This window comes from Xenopus laevis, chromosome 6S (assembly GCF_017654675.1).
Source record: "Xenopus laevis strain J_2021 chromosome 6S, Xenopus_laevis_v10.1, whole genome shotgun sequence".
Taxonomy (NCBI): Eukaryota; Metazoa; Chordata; class Amphibia; order Anura; family Pipidae; genus Xenopus; species Xenopus laevis.
The window spans coordinates 25,225,911-25,248,250 of NC_054382.1; the positions used below are offsets into that span (position 1 = coordinate 25,225,911).

The window sequence follows — 22,340 nt, forward strand, 5'->3', positions numbered from 1 at the left end:
ATGAAAATGCGTTCTCCTTGCCAAAACATCACAGCGGTGATCCAGCTTAATATCAGGAAAATAAGGCAATGTTACTGGGATTCATTTGGATTGCTGCATAATGTATTTTAGGCACGGAGACAAGGAGAAAAGTGTCTTGTAAGTAAATCAGACTGAAAAATCCCAATAAGCATGCACATCCACATGCATCTGATCCATTTGCTGTTTTGATTACCCTCTGACAGGATAAAATGAGGCTAACGGAGGGGATACAGATACTACCTGACCCAACACAGAGACAATGATGCATTTTGTGTGGGGAATATGTGCCCAATTTAATGATATGGTAAAGGTTTATAGGGTTTACATGTCCATTAATGTATATGCTTATTTGCATAGTAAAAATGTGTTAGATTTGGGAAATGCTGGGTCTTTTTGAGTCTCTCAAGTAATGCACACAAGATAGCAGCCAATGCACGGCAGAAATTAATTAATGGCCTTTGAATTTATGTGACTGCTTACAAGTGCACAAGCAACCAATGAATTACAAGGGGAGGGCAGTATCAATGCACAATAAGAACCAAGTAAGGGCAAAGCCTGAGAGTGATGATTTAATCATATAGGAAGTGCAGGTGTAAAACAGGCCACTCCCATCCTTCAGAAAACCAATCAGAGAGACAGGAGAAGGACAAATTTAAATGGTAAATAAACTAGCTTTTACAATGACCTTTTTACTTTTTTATGGCAAATGGGTTTTCTAACTCTATGAGAGCATTTTTGGTGGTTTAATAAGATTCGGACATTGAAGGTGAACAACCCCTTTAAGATCAGCCCATTTCCAGATGTCATGTTTCTTTTTAGTCAAAAAGAAACATTTTTATAAACATGCCCCTTTAAGAGTATGTTATAATGTATTGTTATTATCTGTTTATATATTTTTTTGCTTCATAAAGCTCAGCTTGACTAAAGCACCAGATATGATGAAACATTGATAATAGAATTAATTACATTACAATTAATGGCATTGCTGGTTTATATGTTGATAGATAAGATTCTCATATTCATTCTTCTTTCTGTTTTTTTTTCCCAGAATAAACTCTCTGAAGGCCGTGGAAGACCCTCTTGCCCAGCACACCCATGTGTCTTCATTCATTTATCTTTATCATCTGACTATTTCAATTTTTGGAACCAGTTCAGGTAAGAAGATAATTCTATTGTCTTTTAACCCTTAAATCAGTATTTGCATGACCTTCATGTGAAACATTCCATTCTCAGATTTTATTATTGCAATGCAGAGACATGACTAAGCCCTTTGGATGTGCTAATATGTAGGGATGCATACTGAATGTACATTGAGTGCAGGGCAGTCACCCAATCAAAATGCTAGTCTCTCAAATAAAATACACATAGAAAAGCTTATACGGCATGAGTCTTATTTGTAGCTTTGGAATCAGTTTCTATTTGTTCTACTACACTTAAATGCCAGCATTCAGTGATATCTATAGGCAGATATAGATAGATAGATAGATAGATAGATAGATAGATAGATAGATAGATAGATAGATAGATGATAGATAGACAGACAGACAGACAGACAGACAGACAGATAGATAGATAGATAGATAGATAGATAGATAGATAGATAGAGTAGATAGATAGATGACAGACAGATAGATACAGTAGATAGATAGATAGATAGATAGACAGACAGACAGACAGACAGACAGACAGACAGACAGACAGACAGACAGACAGATAGATAGATAGATATAGATAGAATAGATAGTTAGATGATAGATAGATCCAGTAGATAGATAGATACAGTAGATAGTTCCAGTAGATACAGAAGATAGATAGTTAGATCCATTAGATAGATAGATCCAGTAGATAGATAGATAGATAGATAGATAGATAAATAGATAGATAGATCAGATATATACAGAAGATAGATACAGTAAATTGATAAACAGATACAGTAGATAGATGATAGATAGATATAGATACAGAAGATAGATAGATAGATAGATAGATAGATACAGTAGATAGATAGATACAGTAGATAGATACAGTAGATAGATACAGACGATAGATACAGACGATAGATAGATAGATAGATAGATAGATAGATAGATGATAGATAGATAGATGATAGATAGATAGATAGATAGATAGATACATACAGTAGATAAATACAGAAGATAGATACAGTAAATAGATAGATAGATAAATTAGATAGATCCAGTAGATAGTTATAGATACAGAAGATAGATAGATACAGTAGATAGTTAGAAACAGTAGATAGATACAGAAGATAGATACAGTAGATGATAGATATAGTAGATAGATAGATAGATAGATAGATAGATAGATAGATAGATACAGTAGATAGATAGATACAGTAGATAGGTATAGTAGATAGATACAGAAGATAGATACAGTAAATAGATAAATAGATAGATACAGTAGATAGATAGATTCAGTAGATAGATAGATACAGTAGATAGAGTAGATAGATAGATAGATACAGTAGATAGATATATAGATATATACAGTAGATAGATACAGTAAATAGATAGATACAGTAGATAGATATAGTAGATAGATACAGTAGATAGATCTAGAGGCATAAAGCTAAATGGCCATTATGACATCATTGGGTATGTTCACTGTGACATCATCGGTATGTTCATTGTGACATCATCGAGTATGTTCATTGTGACATCATCGGGTTGGTCATTGTGACATCATCGGGTATGTTCATTGTGACATCGTATGATCATTATGACATCATCGGTATGATCATTATGACATAATAATCTGTGCAACTATTAAACTGTCCAGCTAACAGTGAACTCATTTCATGCATAGAGCTTGAAGTGAACACTTCTTGTTAGTGAACACATCTTGCTTCTGTGCATATCAAAAAGAACTGTGAGTAGAAAAATTATATTTCAGTTTTTGGCTATATGTGTTTATGTTATATTTATCTAAATGACTTTGCAATGTTGAATTTCCCTGATCTGTAATCCTTATATATTTATATGTATTTATTGATGTCTAGATATTCATGGGACTAACCTACGGGCTCAATATAACTAAAATTATTAGTTGTTCTAATGTTCTATATACTATTGAAGGGGAAATTGTGTAATTGTGGTTTTCAGGATTGTATCAAAGGGAAAACATGAAAAAAATTTATATCTTGCCTAAAACCTGTTGAGATACAATGGGATGGGTATTTTCAACATTCAAGCAAGTTTATTTGATTTATTGTTTGGATTGCATTGAGATTTGCATTAAGATTAGCCCATTTTAGTCAAAAAGAAACATTTTTATAAACATGCCCCTTTAAGAGTACGTTATAATATATTGTTATTATCTATTTATATCTTTTTTTTGCTTCATAAAGCTTGACTAAAGCACCAGATATGATGAAACATTGATAATAGAATTAATTACATTACAATTAATGGCATTGCTGGTTTCTATGTTGATAGATCAGATTCTCATATTCATTCTTCTTTCTGTTTTTTTTTCCAGAATAAACTCTCTGAAGGCCGTGGAAGACCCTCTTGCCCAGCAATGATGGGTTCCATGCGTCTTCATTCATTTATCTTTTTCATCGGACTACTTCAATTCTTTTTTGGAACCAATTCAGGTAAGAAGATAACTCTATTATCTTTTAACCCTTAAATCAGGATGATTACAGCCATATGAAATGCTGTATGAACTCTTATGTAGCAAATGGTCGAAGACACATTTTTAAAGAGACAGTACATGATAAATTTCGATATTAGAATTTTTGAATTTTTTTAAAATTCTAATCGAATTTGGACTATTCCTTAGTCGAAGTACACATAAAAAAGCTCAGAATTTGAATTTTTTTCATTTTCAATTTTCACTTTGACCCTTGATAAATCTGCCCACGTAATGTAACTACACTTAGAAGCAGATTCATATTCAAATTTTTGTTTTTTAAGGTCAAAACTCTCACTCACAAATTCGACTATTCGCCAAATAAAACCTGCTGAGTTCATGTTTAAGTAAGTGGGAGAGGTCCAGGGACCAATTTGAACGTTACTAGCCTACCTAGTTACTAGCCTTCCTGACAAACAACTCTATTCGATTCGAATTAGATTCAAATTTTTGCATCGGTAACATTTGTGTGAATTTTACATATTCAATATTTTTATTAAATAACCCCCGATTGAATTTCGAGTATTTCGGACTTTCGGGATCTCAGTTCACCGCAGCCATCTTCCTGAAGACCCAGAAGATGGCTGGCGTTAATTGCGATCCCTGAATCTGCGCCGAGGGGTAAGTAAAAAGTTAGGGCCATTTCCCGGGGGGGGGGCTTCATATGCTAGGGGGTAGTTTTTTTTTAGTTACAGTTGAATTCTCCTTTAAGGTGACAAAAAGTGACAGAGCTAGGTTGAGGTTCTCTTTCAAGTTAGTAATTGTGTGTTTTTCTTTTTTCAGCTCTGAAAGTTGAAAACTTTCGTCTATTCAAACCGAAGCTGATATTGAAAGCAGATACTTGGAATATTATACCATGTGCCTTTCATACAAGGCGTCCCCTGAATCCGTCACACGTCAAATTGGAATGGGGTTTCATCCCAAAAGGCAGAAAGGATTACCAACCTTTAGTGCGTCTATACGGAGACCATGTCAGAACGGCATTGCCTGCTTTCGCGGATAGATTCCAACTTTTTAAACCCCTAGTGGCAAAAGGGAACTGTTCGCTGGTCATCAATCCCACAGTCATTGAAGACAGTGGCACTTATCAGGTTACACTGACGATAAAAGAAAAGGTGTTCAAGCCCCTTTCGTCTATAAAAATTCAAGTTGTGCATCAACTCAAAGGTAAATAAAGGGAGAGACTGTATTGTAAACCCAATATGTAGGGGCACATTTACTTAGGGTCGAATATCGAGGGTTAATTAACCCTTGATATTCGACCGTCGAAGTAAAATCCTTCGACCTCGAATATAGAAGTCGAAGGATTTACCGCATTTCCTTCGTTCGTGCGATCGAAGGATAAACGATTAAATCCTTCGAATCGAACGGTTCAAAGGATTTTAATCCATCGATCGAACGATTTTCCTTCGATCAAAAAAAGCTAGGAAAGCCTATGGGGACCTTCCCCATAGGCTAACATATGTGCTTGGTAGGTTTTAGGTGGCGAAGTAGGTGGTCAAAGGTTTTTTTTAAAGAGACAGTACTTCAACTATAGAATGATTTTTAGTTTGAAACGTTCGATTCGAAGTCGTAGTCGAAGGTCAAAGTAGCCAATTCGATGGTCGAAGTAGCCAAAAAAATACTTCAAAATTCGAACTGTTTTTTACTCTATTCCTTCACTTGAGCTAAGTAAATGTGCCCGTAGTGTATTCACCTTCTAAATATATCTCAGGCATGCTACCTACATGTGTTTAGTTCTGGATCTGAGATTCACCTACAGTAATTGTTTTGCTTTTCAGGTGGATCACGGTCAGCACGTATGAATGATGAAACAACGACAAAACCTACAAGCACCACTATAGCACCAAACCAAGAAACAACTGCAACAACAGCAGATGACAGGGATTTCATTGACAAGACCATCCTCCCAGGTCTTAAAGGAAAGGAGAAGATCTTTGGTATATCAGTGATAGCTGTTGCATCGTTCCTTGTTTTATTCTCACTATTAGGACTCTTTGTATGGTAAGTAAAATTTCCTTTATCTTGCTCTAGAATATAGAACATCGGACAAAAAAGTGTACAATAAATAGCCAAGCAAGATCAACTTTGGTTATTTTTTTCGGCTACTGCCTTACTATGCAAAGAAATAATCTTTCCGCTTATATCCACACGCTCCTATGTCTGCACCCAGAGGCACTGCCTTGGCCTGGGGTCAGACACATGAAGCAAATGTAGGCAGATTATATAGTGAATAAAATATCCCCTCTTGTAAATTCTAAGGATATTATAAGTTACAGAGGAGTTTCATGACCATATAAAAAGACATCAGAAGTCACCGTTTATAACTGATGGCATCAGAACTCACCATTTATAAGGATATACTTTACAAGATATTCATAGCTTTTGTGTATTATATATATATATATATATATATATATATATATATATATAATATTTCGCTACTCATGCATTCAGTGCTGGGCAGGTGGAAAGAGGTTCTATATAGATATATATATAAATGTCTGTACATAGTTCTGCAATGCTCAGAAATATGCGCAGATCACAGATCCTTAAAATGTATTTGTATATGAAAATTTGGTGTTTAAAAATATTTTGCCGCCATTTAACATTTTTTTCCTTTTTTGCAGGTTTGCTGACAAGCAAATGAAGAAGGAAAAGATCGGCGATGTAGAAAGCCCACCATCCAGCTCATCTAGTGACAATGAGGAGGAATCATAAGGGAATATGAATTAAAGGGATACTGTCGTGGAAAAACATGTTTTTTACAAAATGTATCAGTTAATAGTGCTACTACAGCAGAATCCTGCATTGAAATCCGTTTTTCAAAACAAGAAATTGATTTTTTTATATCTAATTTTAAAATTTGCTATGGGGCTAGACATTTTGACATTTCCCAGCTGCCCTCAGGTCATGTGACTTGTGCTCTGATAAACTTCAGTCACACTTTACTGCTGCACTGCAAGTTGGAGTGATGTCATTACCCCTCCCTCCTACAAGCTGCTGTAATGTAAATAGAGCCTTGTCTGCTGAGCCTGTCAATTGAACAATAGGCAGGTATCAAGATAAGCTCCCACTGACACCACTTCAGAAGGACTGAAATAAGATAGTCCTGTGATCAGTGCCCCCACTTATGTTTCAAAAATAAATATATATATATATATATATATATATATATATATATATACACACACACACACACAATTCATTTTGGGCACTGGAAAAAATATTTTATATGGATAGTTTATTATATTTGTTTACACAAAAATGAATGGCAGAAACACAGGAGTACACTCCCAGGACTGATGACAGGGAATAGAAAAAAAGGATAAAATAAGGAGGACATACTTGAAAACCAGGAAAATTTAAGAGGAAGTCTAGGAAGGGTTAAAATAGCTCATGAAAAGGAGGCAGTAAGTAGTTATTGTAAAAAGAAGTATTGCAGGCAGGAAAGGAGCAAGGTCTGTGTGAGGTGGATAGCAGAGGGAACTCACAGCTCCTTTACCTCATCTAGTAACCAGTAAAACTAACTAGGAAGGCAGCAAGGAGAGAAAGTTCCCCCCTCCAAAGGAAAGCAAAGAACAAACTTACAGAACGGCAGGAGCTTTGATAGTGTCTGTGGGAGGAGGGGCTGCTAGTGCAGCTGTAGAGCAGGACGTAGGAAAGTGAAAGTAATTGCTTCCCCGCAAACCATGTGACCTCTCTCCTCCAAACATCACACGCATGGGCAGAGAGGGGAGGGGGAGTGTACAGCTAGATTCTCATGTCGTAGTGCGACCTGGCTTTTCATTACAGAGTGGCTGCCTCCAAGCACACAGGTAATGCTGTGTCTGCTGTTAGAGCGGCACAGGATGAATGTGTAATGAGCAGAAATGGAAGCCCCCATGACAAAATACAAACTAAAATAACTTATGCATGGATTTGTGGATTAACATTTTATTTGCCAGACTGTGTTTATGGATGTGTGTTTTTTATAAAAATGCAAAAAAAAAAAAAATTTAAATGACGACAGATTCCCTTTAACAGAATTGACACAGCATTGAAGGCTTCAATGAATAGAAAAATACTTTTTATAATAAATATTATATATATATAATTTGAGGTCTTTGTATTTATTTCTTCACACTGTTTGTAGGGTTTTTAGATTTCTTTTTGAGAAGTGAGACCAGTATCAGTATATATTATATAGGTGATAGAGCTCGGCTATTGTAACAAACTTGTACATATATGTTGTGTAGTGTTTGGGCTCAGCCATTTAATAGAATTCCAGTATACTGTGTTCTGTATTCAGTATATAGGACAGTGGTACCATTTCTACAAATTGCAAACTTTGAAAATGCCCCATGCACCAAACATGGGGCAGAACATGTTCCTTAGGGGGTTTATCTAATATAAGTAATTCTAAAACAACTGGACTTGCTGAGTAATCATTGAAGATGTTTCGCTACTCATCCGAGCAGCTTCTTCAGTTCAACTGACTCATGTGGGAAGTTCTCGGCATATAAACTCTTCCACTAATCCAACCATAATGGCACATTGTAACTCTTTTTCAAACTTGGGGGTATTGCACGAACCCAGCGCACATCAAAGAATCTCCCCTTGACTTATATGCAATCTTGACAGGTCTGAGATGCCAGATTTTCTGATTCAGACTTTTCCATCCTTGGGGTTTAATAAATTCTGAAAAAAAATGTAAAAGTCAGATTTTATTTAAAAAAAAAAAACATACATGGGGCACATTTACTAAGGGTCGAAGTGAATTTGAAGTGAATTTTCAAATTCAAAAACTTCAAATTTCTGGGTACTTCAACCATCGAATAGGCCAAAATTTGATTCGAATTGAAAAAACTTTGAATATTCGACCATTTGAAAATCAAAGTACTGTCTCTTTAAAAGACATTGAATTCGCCACTTCGCCACCTTAAACCTGCCGAATTGCTATGTTAGCCTATGGGGACCTCCTAGAACCTATAGACAATATTTGGCCAAGTTTTTAGAAATCAAAGTTTTTTTTTTGAAAATTGTTCGATTGGTTGATTAAATCGTTCAATTCTAAAGATTTCTACGATCGATCAAACGATTTTAATTCTGTCGAAAACAGCTAAATTCAAACAAAAAACAAAACTTAGACTGTCGAATTTTTTCAATTCGATGGTCGAAATTCAAAGTTTTAGCACTATAGGCAATTAAGAATGCTATTTCATGTGAAAATGTGATGTATCTTTTGCTCATGGTAATTGTTGCCTAATTTATAGTGCAGTAAATCTATAGCAAAGATTTGAAAATGGCAAACATGGCTAAATTATATTCACGTATATGCACTAATCCATGTGTGTTAAAAGTATAGGAATTACACCCATATGTAATATAAGGCATGAAGTTTGCTCAGGAAAAGTAGTCCATGGCAACCAATAAGATGTTTCCATTTAAACAGGTGACTAGTAAATTCTACCTGCTGATTGGTTGCTATGGGTTATTGCCCCTGGGCAAACTTAGTGCCTTTTATTACATAACTTCATTAGTCTTTGGGGGAAAAAAGAGAAATTGGTGATTTTTTTTAAAGAACTGCATTGGTGTTTATGTTCAATACTATTACTGTATTTTACCTATAGTAAGATAGTAATATAGTAGTAGCCAATTGTTTAAAATACTTTTGTTAATCGTATCAAAAGCCCAAGTCCAGTCCTTAGTGGAGGCATTGGGCACTTCTACACAGACACCCCACGCCGCTTTCAGTATAAGAAATGCAACTATATTTAACAAGACAAGCAGAATGAACTATGTAAAATGCCATACATTTATATTTATTTAAAAAAATATATATAAATGTAAAAGGATTGGTCGCTAATCAGCATTTCTCAATTTCCTGAATCTTAAAGGGATTGTTCACCTTTGTGATAACTTTTAGTATAATGTAGAGAGTGATATTCTGAGAAAATTTGCAATTGGTTTTTATTTTTCATTATTTCTAGTTTTTGAGTTATTTGGTAGTTATTTTGGTATTTTGGGTCCAAATTACCCAATGCACTGATTTGAATAAGACACTGGAATATGAAAGGCATGAATAGAAAGATGAGCAATAAAAAGTAGCAATAACAATAAATGTGTAGCCTTACAGAGCATTTGTTTTTTAGATGGGGTCAGTGACCCCCCATTTGAAAGCAGGAAAGAGTGAGTAGAAGAAGGCAAATAATTAAAAAAAATGATAACAAATAAATAATGAAGGACAATTGAAAAGTTGCTTAGAATTAGAGTTATAAGCAGGACCAGAATATAGTGCAGGTCCCAGGTCAACAATTAAAGTTTGGAGTCCCAATCTGAGAAAGAAAAGTTAATTAGGGCTATCTAACATGTGCTCCTTTAGCTGTTTTTGAGTTACAACTCACATGGCCATGCTAGGGGCATGAGTAGAATCAAGGATATTTGGGTAATAACAAACTGCACCAATCAAACTAATATCTATGTATATGTGCCCTGTCTACCCAGAGAAATCCCACAATCTGTCAAAGGTAAATCATGAAAAAAATTAATATCTTGCCTAAAACCTGCTGAGATGCAATGGGATGGGTATTTTCAACATTCAAGCAAGTTTATTTGAATTATTGTTTGGAATGCATTGAGATTTGCATTAAAGGGGTTGTTCACCTTCATATAAATTTCAAAAATGTAACAGTTCATGTAAAAATAACAAGCTTTGCTATATAAATGTTTAATAAAAAATGTGCAGTTGATGAGATATTCACCTCAGATGGATCCCTTTGCAGATGGGGCCCTTTCATCATGGACCCCCTGTGCGGGGGTCGCCAACCCCCAAAAACGCTACAGTGACTGTTGTACTTCCTTATTTAGCAAATACAAAAGGGGGTTGTGGGAGCACTCACATTGCTAAGTAGAAATGTATATAAGTATAAGGGAAGTGCTACTGACATAACCAAATGGGTCAGTGCACATTCCTCACATTGCTAAGTAGAAATGTATATAAGTGCACTGAATGTGCACTGACCCATTTGGTTATGTCAGTAGCACTTCCCTTATACTTATATACATATCTACTTAGCAATGTGAGTGCTCCCACAACCGCCTTTTGTATTTGCTATTGTAGCCTGAAGCCTTGGCTAAGCTTCATGTGGTTTGTAGCACCCTCCATACCCACCCTTGGGTTGCCACCCGGCTGGTATTTTAAAACACCTGCCAGGGCCGGTATTAAAAATTTACCGGCAATGTAGCTGCCGGTAATTTGTAATACCATTTACAAAATCCCCTGCCCGCTGATGAAAACTTACATTTTCGTCAGGCTTCGGGCGGTGGACCGCCCCTTTTGTGACGCTACTCCACGTGGCCCGCCCCTTTTGTGATGATACTCCCCCATGGCTCCGCCCCTTTTGTGGGGCACTTGTCGGCTCTGCCCCTTTTTGCATCATGCCCCGCCCCTTTCTTTTCCGAACCCCCCACCATGGCTGGTAATTTTTTTCTTTAAAAGGTGGCAACCCTAACCCACCCCGATCGACTAATGGTGGCCCTATGTTTTTAACCGCACCAAATCGCACTTCTGACATTTACATTCACTGTACCTATTGCTACACGTATTTAATTTGTCCTTTACTTGTTTTAGTTCACTTTGTTTTTTATTTATACTTGTACTAACACATATATATATATATACGTATGCACTTATATATTTAATATATTTACTTGTCTTTACCATTTTCATATTATACTTTTTTTTTAAAAATGGGAGTTGGTTTGGGCAATCACTCTCTCTTAAAAGCTGCAAGTTAGCAGCGGGGGAGGATCTAGCCCTCAGACAGAAACCAAGGTTCAGCAGACTTCTACTTCAACTAATGCTATTATGCAGAGAGGCACAGGATCCTCAATACTATGACTGGAGGGAACAAGTTAGGGACCGCCATATGGGGTTTACCTTGTGGTATGGTGGCTTTTCAACTTGATGATCATAACTTTGTAACTAAAAACCCCCTGTCTTTGTGAACACATGCATTTGCATATCTACTGAATTACTTAGACAGGGGCCCAGGGAATGTGCACTGACCCATTTGGTTATGTCAGTAGCACTTCCCTTATACTTATATACATTTCTACTTAGCAATGTGAGTGCTCCCACAACCCCCTTTTGTATGTACTTCTTTATTTTACATCATACACACTACTGGCAGAAGCAGGAAGTGCACACATGCAGCAGTTTCTGCTCTGATTGGCTGATTCTCCTGTCAGTCAACAACCAATCAGTGATTAGCTTTTTAAAGCCAGCTGCAGGTAGAACAATGAATGCAGCAATTTGATTGGTTGCCATGGGATACTGCCCATGGCAGTATGTATGCACAGAGACGTTTCTTATGTGAAGGGGCTGACTTAAAGGAGGTGAATGTTTAGCTCTGTGTGTGTGTGTGTGTGTTGGGAGGACAGTGTGTCATTTTCACAGGGGGGAAGAGGAGGGTGCGGGGGGCCCAGGCTTGTGTGAGGTTGGAGGAGGGAGCTGCTGTATGAAGGGACAAGTGATCTGTGACTGATCCACATGGAGGGAGGAGAGGTTCATGGAGTGTCTGTGTGTGAGGGAAGGTAAAGTCAGTGCTGGGTGGAAGGTCTGTCACTTGTGGGGACATGTGAGGAGGGAGAACTCTGTCTTTTGTGTGTGTGGGGGGGTGACTGTGTTATAATGGGGTTTGTGAGGAGAAAATTATAATGTTAGTACTTGGGGAGGGCTGGTGAATAGTCTCATGTGGAGGGAGAGCTCAGTCACTTTCAGGCAGGGCTCAGCTGACATTTCTCACTGTTTGGGGTTAAGTTTTAAGTGGACAGACTCCATTTTCTAGAGGGGAATAAGTGTTGAGAGGGTGTCTTCATCTTGGTTATGGAGTATGTCTTTCACATGATACTTAAAATGTACCAATAAATGAGCAATACAAGCACATCACCTTAGCAGAGTGTTCTTATTGTGTCTGTATTCTATACTCAAATGACTCTGCACTTGATTAGAGAATTGGAAAGGACTTTGCAGAGGTATTTTTCACTTTTCACATACAGTAAGGGATTTCTGATAATTGTGCAATTATGAGGATATAAAGTAATAATATTAAAAGGCAATAGCAGAAGAACTGCCTGTTGGACAATGGTGAATTTTGTGTGTTTGTCAGATTTAATAGACAGATAATGTCCTGTGTGCATCACAATGCTGCTAGTACTTAAACTCACCCGTTTTCTGTAAGAAATCAGTCCCCATAGCCTGTGATATTTTTTTCCTTTTAATAAAATTGCTGTTTAATCTTATACATAAACGACACACAATACCAGCTACAGGAATTTTGTTATGGTTTTGAGAAGTAGGGTACTATTACATATTGACCAAAAGCAGAATTCCCAGAGTACTGGCACACATGGAGATTTGTTGTGGTACAGGTATGGGACCTTTTATCCAGAGTGCTCAGGAACTGGGGTTTTCCAGATAGCGGATGTTTCCAGAATTTGGATCCTTATACCTTAAGTCGACTAGAAAATGAAGTAAACTTTAAATAAACCCAAGTACAAGCTACTGTTTTATTACTACAGAGAAAAAGAAAATCATTTTTAAAAATTTGGATAGAATGGAGTCTGTGAGAGACAGTCTTTCTGTGATTCAGATCTTTCTGGATAATGGGTCTCTGAATTATGCATCCCATACCTGTAGTTCATGTTTACGATGGGCAAGAAATCTCATGAAAATGCGTTCTCCTTGCCAAAACATCACAGCGGTGATCCAGCTTAATATCAGGAAAATAAGGCAATGTTACTGGGATTCATTTGGATTGCTGCATAATGTATTTTAGGCACGGAGACAAGGAGAAAAGTGTCTTGTAAGTAAATCAGACTGAAAAATCCCAATAAGCATGCACATCCACATGCATCTGATCCATTTGCTGTTTTGATTACCCTCTGACAGGATAAAATGAGGCTAACGGAGGGGATACAGATACTACCTGACCCAACACAGAGACAATGATGCATTTTGTGTGGGGAATATGTGCCCAATTTAATGATATGGTAAAGGTTTATAGGGTTTACATGTCCATTAATGTATATGCTTATTTGCATAGTAAAAATGTGTTAGATTTGGGAAATGCTGGGTCTTTTTGAGTCTCTCAAGTAATGCACACAAGATAGCAGCCAATGCACGGCAGAAATTAATTAATGGCCTTTGAATTTATGTGACTGCTTACAAGTGCACAAGCAACCAATGAATTACAAGGGGAGGGCAGTATCAATGCACAATAAGAACCAAGTAAGGGCAAAGCCTGAGAGTGATGATTTAATCATATAGGAAGTGCAGGTGTAAAACAGGCCACTCCCATCCTTCAGAAAACCAATCAGAGAGACAGGAGAAGGACAAATTTAAATGGTAAATAAACTAGCTTTTACAATGACCTTTTTACTTTTTTATGGCAAATGGGTTTTCTAACTCTATGAGAGCATTTTTGGTGGTTTAATAAGATTCGGACATTGAAGGTGAACAACCCCTTTAAGATCAGCCCATTTCCAGATGTCATGTTTCTTTTTAGTCAAAAAGAAACATTTTTATAAACATGCCCCTTTAAGAGTATGTTATAATGTATTGTTATTATCTGTTTATATATTTTTTTGCTTCATAAAGCTCAGCTTGACTAAAGCACCAGATATGATGAAACATTGATAATAGAATTAATTACATTACAATTAATGGCATTGCTGGTTTATATGTTGATAGATAAGATTCTCATATTCATTCTTCTTTCTGTTTTTTTTTCCCAGAATAAACTCTCTGAAGGCCGTGGAAGACCCTCTTGCCCAGCACACCCATGTGTCTTCATTCATTTATCTTTATCATCTGACTATTTCAATTTTTGGAACCAGTTCAGGTAAGAAGATAATTCTATTGTCTTTTAACCCTTAAATCAGTATTTGCATGACCTTCATGTGAAACATTCCATTCTCAGATTTTATTATTGCAATGCAGAGACATGACTAAGCCCTTTGGATGTGCTAATATGTAGGGATGCATACTGAATGTACATTGAGTGCAGGGCAGTCACCCAATCAAAATGCTAGTCTCTCAAATAAAATACACATAGAAAAGCTTATACGGCATGAGTCTTATTTGTAGCTTTGGAATCAGTTTCTATTTGTTCTACTACACTTAAATGCCAGCATTCAGTGATATCTATAGGCAGATATAGATAGATAGATAGATAGATAGATAGATAGATGATAGATAGATAGATAGATAGATAGATAGACAGACAGACAGACAGACAGACAGACAGATAGATAGATAGATAGAGTAGATAGATAGATGACAGACAGATAGATACAGTAGATAGATAGATAGATAGATAGACAGACAGACAGACAGACAGACAGACAGACAGACAGATAGATAGATAGATAGATAGAGATAGAATAGATAGTTAGATGATAGATAGATCCAGTAGATAGATAGATACAGTAGATAGTTCCAGTAGATACAGAAGATAGATAGATAGGTCCATTAGATAGATAGATCCAGTAGATAGATAGATAGATAGATAGATAGATAGATAGATAGATCAGATATATACAGAAGATAGATACAGTAAATTGATAAACAGATACAGTAGATAGATGATAGATAGATATAGATACAGAAGATAGATAGATAGATAGATAGATACAGTAGATAGATAGATACAGTAGATAGATACAGTAGATAGATACAGACGATAGATACAGACGATAGATAGATAGATAGATAGATAGATAGATGATAGATAGATAGATAGATAGATAGATACATACAGTAGATAAATACAGAAGATAGATACAGTAAATAGATAGATAGATAAATTAGATAGATCCAGTAGATAGATATAGATACAGAAGATAGATAGATACAGTAGATAGTTAGAAACAGTAGATAGATACAGAATATAGATACAGTAGATGATAGATATAGTAGATAGATAGATAGATAGATAGATAGATAGATACAGTAGATAGATAGATACAGTAGATAGATAGATACAGTAGATAGATAAATAGATAGATACAGTAGATAGATAGATACAGTAGATAGATAGATACAGTAGATAGAGTAGATAGATAGATAGATACAGTAGATAGATACAGAAGATAGATACAGTAAATAGATAAATAGATAGATACAGTAGATAGATAGATACAGTAGATAGATAGATACAGTAGATAGAGTAGATAGATAGATAGATACAGTAGATAGATACAGAAGATAGATACAGTAAATAGATAAATAGATAGATACAGTAGATAGATAGATACAGTAGATAGATAGATACAGTAGATAGAGTAGATAGATAGATAGATACAGTAGATAGATATATAGATATATACAGTAGATAGATACAGTAAATAGATAGATACAGTAGATAGATATAGTAGATAGATACAGTAGATAGATCTAGAGGCATAAAGCTAAATGGCCATTATGACATCATTGGGTATGTTCACTGTGACATCATCGGTATGTTCATTGTGACATCATCGAGTATGTTCATTGTGACATCATCGGGTTGGTCATTGTGACATCATCGGGTATGTTCATTGTGACATCGTATGATCATTATGACATCATCGGTATGATCATTATGACATAATAATCTGTGCAACTATTAAACTGTCCAGCTAACAGTGAACTCATTTCATGCATAGAGCTTGAAGTGAACACTTCTTGTTAGTGAACACATCTTGCTTCTGTGCATATCAAAAAGAACTGTGAGTAGAAAAATTATATTTCAGTTTTTGGCTATATGTGTTTATGTTATATTTATCTAAATGACTTTGCAATGTTGAATTTCCCTGATCTGTAATCCTTATATATTTATATGTATTTATTGATGTCTAGATATTCATGGGACTAACCTACGGGCTCAATATAACTAAAATTATTAGTTGTTCTAATGTTCTATATACTATTGAAGGGGAAATTGTGTAATTGTGGTTTTCAGGATTGTATCAAAGGGAAAACATGAAAAAAATTATATCTTGCCTAAAACCTGTTGAGATACAATGGGATGGGTATTTTCAACATTCAAGCAAGTTTATTTGATTTATTGTTTGGATTGCATTGAGATTTGCATTAAGATTAGCCCATTTTAGTCAAAAAGAAACATTTTTATAAACATGCCCCTTTAAGAGTACGTTATAATATATTGTTATTATCTATTTATATCTTTTTTTTGCTTCATAAAGCTTGACTAAAGCACCAGATATGATGAAACATTGATAATAGAATTAATTACATTACAATTAATGGCATTGCTGGTTTCTATGTTGATAGATCAGATTCTCATATTCATTCTTCTTTCTGTTTTTTTTTCCAGAATAAACTCTCTGAAGGCCGTGGAAGACCCTCTTGCCCAGCAATGATGGGTTCCATGTGTCTTCATTCATTTATCTTTTTCATCGGACTACTTCAATTCTTTTTTGGAACCAATTCAGGTAAGAAGATAACTCTATTATCTTTTAACCCTTAAATCAGGATGATTACAGCCATATGAAATGCTGTATGAACTCTTATGTAGCAAATGGTCGAAGACACATTTTTAAAGAGACAGTACATGATAAATTTCGATATTAGAATTTTTGAATTTTTTTAAAATTCTAATCGAATTTGGACTATTCCTTAGTCGAAGTACACATAAAAAAGCTCAGTATTTGAATTTTTTTCATTTTCAATTTTCACTTTGACCCTTGATAAATCTGCCCACGTAATGTAACTACACTTAGAAGCAGATTCATATTCAAATTTTTGTTTTTTAAGGTCAAAACTCTCACTCACAAATTCGACTATTCGCCAAATAAAACCTGCTGAGTTCATGTTTAAGTAAGTGGGAGAGGTCCAGGGACCAATTTGAACGTTACTAGCCTACCTAGTTACTAGCCTTCCTGACAAACAACTCTATTCGATTCGAATTAGATTCAAATTTTTGCATCGGTAACATTTGTGTGAATTTTACATATTCAATATTTTTATTAAATAACCCCCGATTGAATTTCGAGTATTTCGGACTTTCGGGATCTCAGTTCACCGCAGCCATCTTCCTGAAGACCCAGAAGATGGCTGGCGTTAATTGCGATCCCTGAATCTGCGCCGAGGGGTAAGTAAAAAGTTAGGGCCATTTCCCGGGGGGGGGCTTCATATGCTAGGGGGTAGTTTTTTTTAGTTACAGTTGAATTCTCCTTTAAGGTGACAAAAAGTGACAGAGCTAGGTTGAGGTTCTCTTTCAAGTTAGTAATTGTGTGTTTTTCTTTTTTCAGCTCTGAAAGTTGAAAACTTTCGTCTATTCAAACCGAAGCTGATATTGAAAGCAGATACTTGGAATATTATACCATGTGCCTTTCATACAAGGCGTCCGCTGAATCCGTCACACGTCAAATTGGAATGGGGTTTCATCCCAAAAGGCAGAAAGGATTACCAACCTTTAGTGCGTCTATACGGAGACCATGTCAGAACGGCATTGCCTGCTTTCGCGGATAGATTCCAACTTTTTAAACCCCTAGTGGCAAAAGGGAACTGTTCGCTGGTCATCAATCCCACAGTCATTGAAGACAGTGGCACTTATCAGGTTACACTGACGATAAAAGAAAAGGTGTTCAAGCCCCTTTCGTCTATAAAAATTCAAGTTGTGCATCAACTCAAAGGTAAATAAAGGGAGAGACTGTATTGTAAACCCAATATGTAGGGGCACATTTACTTAGGGTCGAATATCGAGGGTTAATTAACCCTTGATATTCGACCGTCGAAGTAAAATCCTTCGACCTCGAATATAGAAGTCGAAGGATTTACCGCATTTCCTTCGTTCGTGCGATCGAAGGAAAAATCGTTCGATCGAATGATTAAATCCTTCGAATCGAACGGTTCAAAGGATTTTAATCCATCGATCGAACGATTTTCCTTCGATCAAAAAAAGCTAGGAAAGCCTATGGGGACCTTCCCCATAGGCTAACATATGTGCTTGGTAGGTTTTAGGTGGCGAAGTAGGTGGTCAAAGGTTTTTTTTAAAGAGACAGTACTTCAACTATAGAATGATTTTTAGTTTGAAACGTTCGATTCGAAGTCGTAGTCGAAGGTCGAAGTAGCCAATTCGATGGTCGAAGTAGCCAAAAAAATACTTCAAAATTCGAACTGTTTTTTACTCTATTCCTTCACTTGAGCTAAGTAAATGTGCCCATAGTGTATTCACCTTCTAAATATATCTCAGGCATGCTACCTACATGTGTTTAGTTCTGGATCTGAGATTCACCTACAGTAATTGTTTTGCTTTTCAGGTGGATCACGGTCAGCACGTATGAATGATGAAACAACGACAAAACCTACAAGCACCACTATAGCACCAAACCAAGAAACAACTGCAACAACAGCAGATGACAGGGATTTCATTGACAAGACCATCCTCCCAGGTCTTAAAGGAAAGGAGAAGATCTTTGGTATATCAGTGATAGCTGTTGCATCGTTCCTTGTTTTATTCTCACTATTAGGACTCTTTGTATGGTAAGTAAAATTTCCTTTATCTTGCTCTAGAATATAGAACATCGGACAAAAAAGTGTACAATAAATAGCCAAGCAAGATCAACTTTGGTTATTTTTTTCGGCTACTGCCTTACTATGCAAAGAAATAATCTTTCCGCTTATATCCACACGCTCCTATGTCTGCACCCAGAGGCACTGCCTTGGCCTGGGGTCAGACACATGAAGCAAATGTAGGCAGATTATATAGTGAATAAAATATCCCCTCTTGTAAATTCTAAGGATATTATAAGTTACAGAGGAGTTTCATGACCATATAAAAAGACATCAGAAGTCACCGTTTATAACTGATGACATCAGAACTCACCATTTATAAGGATATACTTTACAAGATATTCATAGCTTTTGTGTATTATATATATATATATATATATATATATATATATATATATATATATATAATATTTCGCTACTCATGCATTCAGTGCTGGGCAGGTGGAAAGAGGTTCTATATAGATATATATATAAATGTCTGTACATAGTTCTGCAATGCTCAGAAATATGCGCAGATCACAGATCCTTAAAATGTATTTGTATATGAAAATTTGGTGTTTAAAAATATTTTGCCGCCATTTAACATTTTTTTTCCTTTTTTGCAGGTTTGCTGACAAGCAAATGAAGAAGGAAAAGATCGGCGATGTAGAAAGCCCACCATCCAGCTCATCTAGTGACAATGAGGAGGAATCATAAGGGAATATGAATTAAAGGGATACTGTCGTGGAAAAACATGTTTTTTACAAAATGTATCAGTTAATAGTGCTACTACAGCAGAATCCTGCATTGAAATCCGTTTTTCAAAACAAGAAATGGATTTTTTTATATCTAATTTTAAAATTTGCTATGGGGCTAGACATTTTGACATTTCCCAGCTGCCCTCAGGTCATGTGACTTGTGCTCTGATAAACTTCAGTCACACTTTACTGCTGCACTGCAAGTTGGAGTGATGTCATTACCCCTCCCTCCTACAAGCTGCTGTAATGTAAATAGAGCCTTGTCTGCTGAGCCTGTCAATTGAACAATAGGCAGGTATCAAGATAAGCTCCCACTGACACCACTTCAGAAGGACTGAAATAAGATAGTCCTGTGATCAGTGCCCCCACTTATGTTTCAAAAAATAAATATATATATATATATATATATATACTCACACACACACACAATTCATTTTGGGCACTGGAAAAAATATTTTATATGGATAGTTTATTATATTTGTTTACACAAAAATGAATGGCAGAAACACAGGAGTACACTCCCAGGACTGATGACAGGGAATAGAAAAAAAGGATAAAATAAGGAGGACATACTTGAAAACCAGGAAAATTTAAGAGGAAGTCTAGGAAGGGTTAAAATAGCTCATGAAAAGGAGGCAGTAAGTAGTTATTATAAAAAGAAGTATTGCAGGCAGGAAAGGAGCAAGGTCTGTGTGAGGTGGATAGCAGAGGGAACTCACAGCTCCTTTACCTCATCTAGTAACCAGTAAAACTAACTAGGAAGGCAGCAAGGAGAGAAAGTTCCCCCCTCCAAAGGAAAGCAAAGAACAAACTTACAGAACGGCAGGAGCTTTGATAGTGTCTGTGGGAGGAGGGGCTGCTAGTGCAGCTGTAGAGCAGGACGTAGGAAAGTGAAAGTAATTGCTTCCCCGCAAACCATGTGACCTCTCTCCTCCAAACATCACACGCATGGGCAGAGAGGGGAGGGGGAGTGTACAGCTAGATTCTCATGTCGTAGTGCGACCTGGCTTTTCATTACAGAGTGGCTGCCTCCAAGCACACAGGTAATGCTGTGCCTGCTGTTAGAGCGGCACAGGATGAATGTGTAATGAGCAGAAATGGAAGCCCCCATGACAAAATACAAACTAAAATAACTTATGCATGGATTTGTGGATTAACATTTTATTTGCCAGACTGTGTTTATGGATGTGTGTTTTTTATAAAAATGCAAAAAAAAAAAAATTTAAATGACGACAGATTCCCTTTAACAGAATTGACACAGCATTGAAGGCTTCAATGAATAGAAAAATACTTTTTATAATAAATATTATATATATATAATTTGAGGTCTTTGTATTTATTTCTTCACACTGTTTGTAGGGTTTTTAGATTTCTTTTTGAGAAGTGAGACCAGTATCAGTATATATTATATAGGTGATAGAGCTCGGCTATTGTAACAAACTTGTACATATATGTTGTGTAGTGTTTGGGCTCAGCCATTTAATAGAATTCCAGTATACTGTGTTCTGTATTCAGTATATAGGACAGTGGTACCATTTCTACAAATTGCAAACTTTGAAAATGCCCCATGCACCAAACATGGGGCAGAACATGTTCCTTAGGGGGTTTATCTAATATAAGTAATTCTAAAACAACTGGACTTGCTGAGTAATCATTGAAGATGTTTCGCTACTCATCCGAGCAGCTTCTTCAGTTCAACTGACTCATTTGGGAAGTTCTCGGCATATAAACTCTTCCACTAATCCAACCATAATGGCACATTGTAACTCTTTTTCAAACTTGGGGGTATTGCACGAACCCAGCGCACATCAAAGAATCTCCCCTTGACTTATATGCAATCTTGACAGGTCTGAGATGCCAGATTTTCTGATTCAGACTTTTCCATCCTTGGGGTTTAATAAATTCTGAAAAAAAATGTAAAAGTCAGATTTTATTAAAAAAAAAAAACATACATGGGGCACATTTACTAAGGGTCGAAGTGAATTTGAAGTGAATTTTCAAATTCAAAAACTTCAAATTTCTGGGTACTTCAACCATCGAATAGGCCAAAATTTGATTCGAATTGAAAAAACTTTGAATATTCGACCATTTGAAAATCAAAGTACTGTCTCTTTAAAAGACATTGAATTCGCCACTTCGCCACCTTAAACCTGCCGAATTGCTATGTTAGCCTATGGGGACCTCCTAGAACCTATAGACAATATTTGGCCAAGTTTTTAGAAATCAAAGTTTTTTTTTTGAAAATTGTTCGATTGGTTGATTAAATCGTTCAATTCTAAAGATTTCTACGATCGATCAAACGATTTTAATTCTGTCGAAAACAGCTAAATTCAAACAAAAAACAAAACTTAGACTGTCGAATTTTT

At 36.1% G+C, this 22,340-nt stretch overlaps 2 protein-coding genes across 3 annotated transcripts; both read left to right on the forward strand.

The window, feature by feature from the left end:
• Positions 1-2,628: 2,628 nt before the first annotated feature.
• LOC121395015 lies at positions 2,629-6,460 on the forward strand. The gene is made up of 4 exons (XM_041567477.1): positions 2,629-3,637; positions 4,459-4,842; positions 5,457-5,679; positions 6,306-6,460. The coding sequence occupies exons 1-4, from the start codon at positions 3,562-3,564 to the stop codon at positions 6,394-6,396; spliced, it is 774 nt and encodes a 257-aa protein (XP_041423411.1). The 5' UTR covers positions 2,629-3,561; the 3' UTR covers positions 6,397-6,460.
• Positions 6,461-13,291: 6,831 nt separating this feature from the next.
• LOC121395016 lies at positions 13,292-19,997 on the forward strand. 2 transcript variants are annotated; one of them, XM_041567478.1, is made up of 5 exons: positions 13,292-14,561; positions 17,037-17,154; positions 17,974-18,357; positions 18,985-19,207; positions 19,843-19,997. In XM_041567478.1, the coding sequence occupies exons 2-5, from the start codon at positions 17,079-17,081 to the stop codon at positions 19,931-19,933; spliced, it is 774 nt and encodes a 257-aa protein (XP_041423412.1). In that variant the 5' UTR covers positions 13,292-14,561; positions 17,037-17,078; the 3' UTR covers positions 19,934-19,997. The 2 variants fall into 2 exon arrangements, with proteins under 2 accessions (XP_041423412.1, XP_041423413.1); XM_041567479.1 differs by lacking the exon at positions 13,292-14,561 and having other exon boundaries at positions 16,727-17,154.
• Positions 19,998-22,340: the final 2,343 nt, after the last annotated feature.